The following is an 8320-nucleotide window of genomic DNA, read 5'->3' as shown; positions in this document are numbered from 1 at the left end:
GGGTAGAGCGGTACCGAGAGGTCCTAGTGCCCGGCCCGGAGCCAGCGTCCACCTGCAGCCCCGGGGACAAGCCGTGTAGCGAGAGGATGTCTGCAACCTGGGGCTGCGTGCCGTTGGGAGCAAGTGGGCGGGGGGCAATAAAGAGGAGTCGTTCTACCCCTTAGCGGGACTACTGTTTTAAAACCAGTGGATGCAGCCTCTATAGCCGATCAGCTTGCACATTCTGGGACGGGGCGTTTGAAATGCAGCTGCTATAACATGATCCATCCGCATAGTGTCTTATATTGGGGGAGGGGGGGGGGGTGTATAATGTGCCATTTAGATTAGAGACATTCACCAGCCTGCCACCACCCCCCCCCCAGCATCGCGCAGGGTGTCTGCAATCCAGGGCTGTACAGCAGCAGGACAGGAGCTGAGAGAGAGAGAGAGAGAGTCAGTGCAGAACAGGAAACCCCAATCTGTCGCTACTGCTGCTGCTATTAGTAACCGTGCTGCTTGCTGCTTCATCGTGAGCCTGACTTCCTCTCTCTCTCTCTCCTCCTTTCTCTGTCTGTCTGTGTGTAAGGGAGCACACACACTGCCATTTCTCCTTCCTGTGGATCAGGGGGATCACCCCAGAGATACCAAGCTGATGCTGCCGCTTGTGACTTCCCCGGCAGGTCTGCAGGCTGAGCAATGGATTTTACTGGCTGGGAAATAATTTCGGAACCACAGGGCTGGAGAGCAGAAAGTGGAGACTGCCTGTTTCTTAAAGGCTTTTCTTTTTGGTCTGTAGAGTGAGCGTGTGGCTTTTGTTTTTTTTTTCGTGTGATTTTTGATTTCTCTCTCTCTCGAGCACCTTCTCTCAGTTTTTTTTTTGAAAAAAAAATAACACGGACTGTCACCCGCTGCTCAATCCTGGATAGTGTGAAGTTCAACGTGTTGAAACATTTTGCCGGCTCCAGGATGGGGAATGCAGCCGGGGGGATGGATATGTCCCCGGGGAAAGAGATCAGGTGCCAGCAAGCGCCTGCCCCCAAGCAGCCCATGCCGGTTAACGAAGGGGAGCTGGAAGAGAGATTCTCCCATGTGCTGGTGAGTAAAACACACATTCACTCACACAGACACCAAGTAGAGTCGCAGGCTTGCCCGGGATTCTCTGCTTCCCGAGAGATACATTTGGGAGGATTTAAAGGTTTTCATTTTCTTTGGCCGTTTTGTTCCCTCAGGGATGTTAGCCACCGGGGGCTGTATTTGGGGAGGATTGGGGGGCAGCTGCTTGACAAGGAGATGGGTCAAGTGGAAATCTTCAGGACTGCATCTGACCATAGTTGGCGGTCTTTACACAGTGCACACCTGGGCCAGGGAAAGGGCTTGTAAATCTCTGAAAAACCAGATGGATTTGCATTCCCAACCTGAACTGCTTTATGGGGAGAGGTGAAGGAGACTTGAACCCACTATTCGATAAATTTAAACACCATTCTTGTTGTACTTCCATGTATGCAGACTCCAATGAACTGCAAGGTGATCTATAATTTTGGACTTATTACTGTAAAGACTGGTGTATGTCGGACACATGGATGTGAACCCAAAGCCTAAGTCTGGGTGACACACCTGTTGAACTATGTTCAAATGTTGAGTATGTTAGAAGCATTTTTAAACTAGAAAATGCCACCATCCCCAACCCCAAGTTTATACTGAAACCTAGTATGATTAAGTGACACCATTTAGTGTCTGCACAGTCAGTGCTCCTAACAGAGACCTGGCCAGTTCCAATTGCTCTTTTACAGTATTCACAGGAGACCTATAAATGTAAACACTGCTCACCAGTTTTAAAACAGCCTGTAATTTTTGTATTAATTCTTCAGTGGCTGTATGTGGGATCCACATGTGCTCCTGTTGAATCTGCCAGTCAAATCTTACCCCAACTACCTGGCCCACTTAACAGCTGTGGTAGCATTTAAGGTCAGTCAGATACAATCTAAAAAGTATTTGTCATTACAATAGTGGGAAAGGTGAGAAGACAAAAGCAAGTTAAGCAGCCACTTTTCTGGCGGATGTTTCTTGGGCAATAGTGCTTTTTCATTACATTGAATGATATATTTATCTATAGGACTGACACTCTTACATGTGTAGACGTAATCCAGGATAATGAGTTCCATGCTCTGTCTGACACAGTCCATTTACAGAGATCATAATTGAGACACAAACTCATTTTAGTAGATAAATCCCCTGCTCAAAGATCTTGTGGCTAAATTGTCTAAGTTCTGTCTTTAAGCTGTGGTCACTGTATAGACATGAGTTTGAATACCACTGTGGTGAAATAGCCCAAAGGAGAAGAATAATAATTGCGCTTTTGACTACTTGCTGACATGTAATCTGACCCTTTTAAGTTATTTAATTCAAGTTATCAATTTTTAAAGCATTGGATTTTCAATTAGCTGGCTTACTTACAATGTTTGATACAAATTATAAAGTGATTATAATTTAATAGTTCAAAATGTACTGAATTATCAAATTCAGACCGTATCACTGTTTAAAATCTATCAAACAAGTTTCTCATCAGCTAAAATGTGTCTTTCTCTTATATTATCCTGTCAGCAAAGTCCAAGTGTACTCTGTTCTAATGTGTTGAAGATTCTAGCTCTCAGTTTGCTAAACACTAGATACAGTATTAAGAGGTTTTAAGGTATCCATGTCAAGGCATGGTGGTTGTGAAGCAGGAAATGCTAATTCTGTCATAGGCAGAGGCATTTTTTTCATCGACTTTACTTGGCCATAGTATGTACCTGTACAGACTAAAAATGTCTGTATGTATGTTTGTCTAATACCTAAACCAATGACCTTGTCAGGGAACAAATCATTACCAATGGTGATTGTTGCGGCCTATCATGGTATTAAGATTAACTGTGGCATGATGGTTTTCTGTTGCATAATTCAAATAACATGATATTAAGATGTGGTCAAAGTAATTATAGCAAGCATGGGCATAAGACCACTTTGACCCTAATGATTGCTGTCAATATAAAAGAGGCTGGGAAATCTGGGTACCAAAGGCATGGACTTCCCACAGCTTATTGTAACTTCCAGTCAGCAGCCCTGGTTCAATAACTAATATCTACTCAGCATTATCCACCATCCACTGAGGAAGCCTTACATTTGTTTAGCACCTTTTTTTTGCCCCAGGATCATTGAACATGGGAGTTGGAGCAACAGAACCCCATTCAGCCCTTCAGACCTGTTTTGCGAGTCAATTAGATCACGACTGATATAACTGTGGTCTCAACTTCCTTTTCCTGTTCACCTCTCAACTTCCTTGTCCAACTTAATCTTGAACAAATTCAATAACATGCCCTCCAATACTCTCTGGAGAAGAGAATCTCACAGACTAATGATCCAGTGAGTGGTAAACTTTCTCCTCATCTCCATCTTAAAAGACCTCAAAATGTTTCACAGGCAATGACTCTTAAAGCTTGTTCACTTCCCTAGATAAGCACAGCAGTAACTTTCGCACCAGTTTCCACTCACAGCAAATACTAATTCCTGAGAGAATCCTGCAGTCTAACAATGATGCTTAGTCGCAGCAGTGGGAATGATTGATATTAAAGTTCAAACTGGTATTATCATAGTGTTACAGAATGATTTACTAGAAGTTGGGAACTACTGAAATTTTATGTTTCGTTCTGGCTTTGTAAGTGACTAAAGCATTTAACTTCCAGCTATTGTAACTCTCTCGTTCCAATAGAAACACTTTGACCAAAGTGGACAAGAAAGTACTAGTTTGTTTCCACTGCCATTCTTTGAGTAGCCTATCCCTTGCAGTATCTCACTGTTCCCTGACTCGGAATGTCGACAGGCCCTGCTTTTACATTTTAATCTGGTTCTGTGTTAAATCAGCTTCTAGGACATCTTGTCTTGAGTCAACTCACTCTTCATTGATTTCACTCGTGTTCTCTCTGTTCCTGCTCAGTCTCATTCATGGTATGGCCTACATTGAGAAACCAGTAATGAATAGGGCAGTGTCACCATCGTAGGGAGTTTCTGCAAAGATGGAAAATAAGGACTTCCTTCTCACTAAATGTTGTTGAAGCTGAGTTCTGAGGTATATTTGGTCTGCTTGCATTGACTGCAGCGTTAACCTCTGCTGTGCATTTCCTCCCTGCTATCATTTGTTTGCCCTTTAAAAACTTTGCTGTGACACAAGGATTTGGAGGAGCAGCAAAGGTCTTGTATTTTGATGGTGCACAGACTTGGTAAAGGGTCCATCATCTCAGGCTCTTTAATGAGCCTTTTTAAGAGGTTTGTACTGGAGCACAATTTTACCTACAACAGTGACTGTGCCTCAAAGTTGCCTCTTTGGCTGAGAATGTTTTTAAGCAAAGATAGATTTTTGATCAGTACAGGAATTAAGGATTATGGTGAGTGGGAGTGCAATTCGAGCTGAGTCCATAAAAAGACCAGCCACGATCTTATTGAATGGCAGCGCAAGCCAGATGGCTCCTATTTCATATGTTTTTACTATGTTCTTATGAATGCTCAAACATTTTAATATTTTCTGGCGGCCCTCGAGAGCACCTGTGCATTTTCTCAGGGTTTTAAAAAATTAATTCATGCAATATGTGTGTCACTGGCCGGGCCAGCATTAATTCTTCGTCCCTAATTGTCCAGTGGGCAGGTCCTAGTCAACCATATTGCTGTGAATCACCTATAGGCCATATCAGTTAAGGATAGCAGATTTCCTTCCTTATAGAAAATTAGGGAACTTCCTAATGGGCTTTTAATGACAATCAACAATAGTTACATGATTGCCAGTAGACGAACCTCTTAAAAAAACTTTAGATTCTTATTGAATTCACATTTTACAGTGAGATTCGAACCCATGTCACCAAAACATTTTGAAGAAGTAGTCTTCAACCTGAGGTTATAGGCTTCTTCACAAATACTTTGAAAGTTACTGTTTTAGGTGTACAACTACAACTACAAATATCTGCACCTATTGTTAAGATAGGCCTGCTCTGCTAATGCATGGCTTCATCCTGCGGCCTGTGTACAGCTGGCAATGTTATACATTTCATTCTGGCTTGGCACAGCCTGTAAAAAAAAGTAGCAACTAATTGTCACAGTTTTCAATTTCACACTTGGATGGGGAAAGGATAAAACCCAAATATGAACTCAGAAATGTCCTTATGGGGACAATTAATGGAGTAAGGATCATTTATACATGCAACTAAATGGATTCACTGGTCACTTTTCTGCTCTGAGGGAGCTTTGCTGTTTGCAAATGGTTCATGACATTTACCAATACCTAGACATTGTCGGACCTTTGAAAGCACCTTATTACTCGTATAGCTCCTTGTGATGTCCTAAGGTTATGAAAAGACATATGGATGCAAGCTCTTTCTTATTCGAGACTACTTAGCAATGGTGGCTATGTAAAAACCCAACTGGTTTATTATTGACCTTTCAAGAAGGAACCCTATTCTTGTTATTCAGTCTGTTCTATATTTGACTTCAGCCCCACACAGCCATAAAGTTAACTGGCCTTTTAAATGAGCAGGTCATTCTTTGAATGAATAAAAGTCTCTGAGTGCTTTTGGTGTACATTCTCAACATGGAATACAGTGGTTCCTCTGTAAGGGAAAACTTCTCACCAGTAACAACCACACCCAGTGAATATTTTTCAAAAGAATTGTATTGGATATTATTATAAGATAATAATTCAACCTAGGGATTGAAATAATAACAGAAATGAACTGCTTGAAATACGCAGCAAGTCTCATGGATGGAGACAAGACAAGGTTATGTTTTGAGGTCGGAATCTTAACCTAATTTATCCTTCTTCTGATTTGAGAGGCTTCCATTCATCTTGTGCTTTTTTTTCAGATCCAGACTGACTTCTTTATTAGGTTTGGTGTTGGGGTTATTCTGTGCAGAGGTTTCCCTTGAAACAAGGTTGTGTGATATTGTCTTTGGGAGATTTATTGGGAAGTTAACATAAACAGTGACCCTAAATTGCAAGTGGCACTTGGAAGATAGAAGCTGAACAGGTCACTAGGCCTTACGTAGGTCCAGGCACTTTTATGTTCTTGTAACTATCCTGGAGCTCAGAAATCTAACTGGTAATTTGCTTTCTGCCATTTAAGTGTGTCGACTGCTGTTAGTGCTTTTTTCAAAAGAATTAAAGACATCAAGGATTATTGAGTAATAATCTGTTGTCTTTGAGCAATTTGTAGAGCTGCATATGTAAATATATATATATATATATATATATACAAATAGCTCATCCTCTGCCTGTTTCCTCTAATTATCTCATTCTCTAATTGTTTCATCTCTTGATGTGTAGATCAGGCTAGATAGGTCGCAAAAACCTAGTGGATGCTGAATGTGTGACATTGAGCTGTAATTGAAGTGCAGATTGCACTGCAGAGTTCGGCAGCTTGGAACCACATAAGACTAATAATAAATGTGTCAATTTGTGCTGAAGTGGCCCTGTGGAGTTTAATGTGTTGAAGCCAGCCACCTCTCAGGAACGTATCATGGGACTGCGAAAATGTGCGTGGTTGTGTTACACAACTTAGTTTCACGAGAGTGCAGGTGCTCCCGGCAGACACCAGGCAGGGGGTGGCAATTGGCGTTTTCTTGTGTGCGTGAAATTGTTGGGATGTTCCCTGACTGCTAGGACTGCTGATCTGGACAATCGCAATCACCGAAATATATGTCAGAAGTGTAACTATTGCACGTTGAAGTAATGTGGAAGGAGATTTTAAGGATAGTGAAACTCCTAACCACACATCACTTACTAATTGTGAATAAAAAGTTTGAAAGCAATTAATAGATTCTGTAGACAAGCATATACTATAAGAGCAGATTCATGCTGTGTCATTTAATTTTCTTTTTACATGCGTCATTTCTTAGTATTCCGATTTTAACAAGCAGCAAAACAAAGCAACCTCCTCTGACTGAAGAGCATTGTTATATCTTTATGAGTTGAGCATTTCTCAGTGTTAAAATCGAACACATGGCACTTTTTTTTCCCTTTGGCTTGGTCTCCGTGCCAACGTGCATCTGATTCCAAGGTTTCTTCCAGAGTTGCTGCAGCATTGAGTGAATGAGATGCAGACCCCACACCATGAGCTCCTGATTTAACCAAACCATTATGCAGGCACATTTTGACCTGCAGGAATAGGAAAAACAACTTGATTGAGTTGTAGGCCAATGGGCACAGCACTAAACCCTGCCTTTATCAACATTGGGTACACAGGTAGGTCTCGATTGGCAACTCAGCCACAAGGACAGCAAGTTTACAGAGAGTCAGAAGTGAAAGGGGAGGTAGGTTTTGGACCTTAGTCGAAGTAGCACTTGCTGAGTGTCCTAGGTTCCACTTCCATGGCTTAGGGTAGATATCTCACCTGCTAGATTGACTTAGTGTTAGAATTTGTAGCCATACTTGTAATTGTACGTGCAGAATTCTTTATGTTGAGTTGTCTGCCTGGAGGTAAGTCTGGACCATAACTCTGGCTTCTCTGCTATGGGCTGAACAAGGAAACAGGTCCTGAATTCACCCCTGTCTGAAGGTGAATAAAACCCTGTGATGTTGTCACCAATCTGATGATATACTGGCCATCCATCCAACTGAGTTAACCAGCCTCCTGTGGAATCTGAGATGGTCAAGCAGATACATTTTTATATTATGTTGCAGGTAGGAGCTGTAGGTAGCACAGTTGGTTCTGCTATAACGCATGCTTCTTCAACATGAATTGGCTATACGCGATTGGAGAATTTAGTCCGTTGTTTGTAGAATGTAAACTTTCCTTACCTGTATTGGCTATAATGCGATTCCGGCCCCATTAGTTTCAATGGGATGGCTATTGCACGATTTTCTTACACTGCAAGATCGCATGAGAACGGAACTATCGTGTTATATCAGAAACAAATGTAATAATAAATACTTCGATTTCTTTTCAATACCCCCTGCTTTTGACAATGGCATGTGTTTGCAGGATTTTCAAATTTTAAGCCATTTGGTCATGTGTTGAATACATCTTTGTCAGCTATTAAGACCTGAATTGACACTTCAACTTCAGCTCTGAGGTCTGAAACAGGGCGCTCCAATTGTCTCACAAGATCTCCCAGTATAAAGCTGAAAATGTGTTGCTGGAAAAGCGCAGCAGGTCAGGCAGCATCCAAGGAACAGGAGAATCGACGTTTCGGGCATACGCCCTTCTTCAGGAATGAGGAAAGTGTGTCCAGCAGGCTAAGATAAAAGGTAGGGAGGAGGGACTGGGGGGAGCGGCGTTAGAATGCGATAGGTGGAGGGAGGTCAAGGTGAGGGTGATAGGCC

General features: G+C 42.1%; 1 protein-coding gene across 4 annotated transcripts in view; it reads left to right on the top strand.

Moving 5' to 3' along the window:
• Positions 1-475: 475 nt before the first annotated feature.
• fmnl1a (formin-like 1a) overlaps positions 476-8320 on the top strand; it is a 258801-nt gene continuing 250956 nt past the window's right edge. For 2 of the 4 annotated variants that reach the window (XM_043675288.1, XM_043675289.1), the window contains exon 1: positions 476-1074. In XM_043675288.1, the coding sequence (XP_043531223.1) occupies positions 946-1074 (129 nt within the window). In that variant the 5' untranslated portion in view covers positions 476-945. The remainder of the gene's footprint in view (positions 1075-8320) is intronic. The other 2 variants (XM_043675290.1, XM_043675287.1) reach the window with 2 other exon arrangements.

This window comes from Chiloscyllium plagiosum, chromosome 33 (assembly GCF_004010195.1).
Source record: "Chiloscyllium plagiosum isolate BGI_BamShark_2017 chromosome 33, ASM401019v2, whole genome shotgun sequence".
Taxonomy (NCBI): domain Eukaryota; kingdom Metazoa; phylum Chordata; class Chondrichthyes; order Orectolobiformes; family Hemiscylliidae; genus Chiloscyllium; species Chiloscyllium plagiosum.
This window is presented reverse-complemented; position numbering and strand designations above follow the sequence as displayed.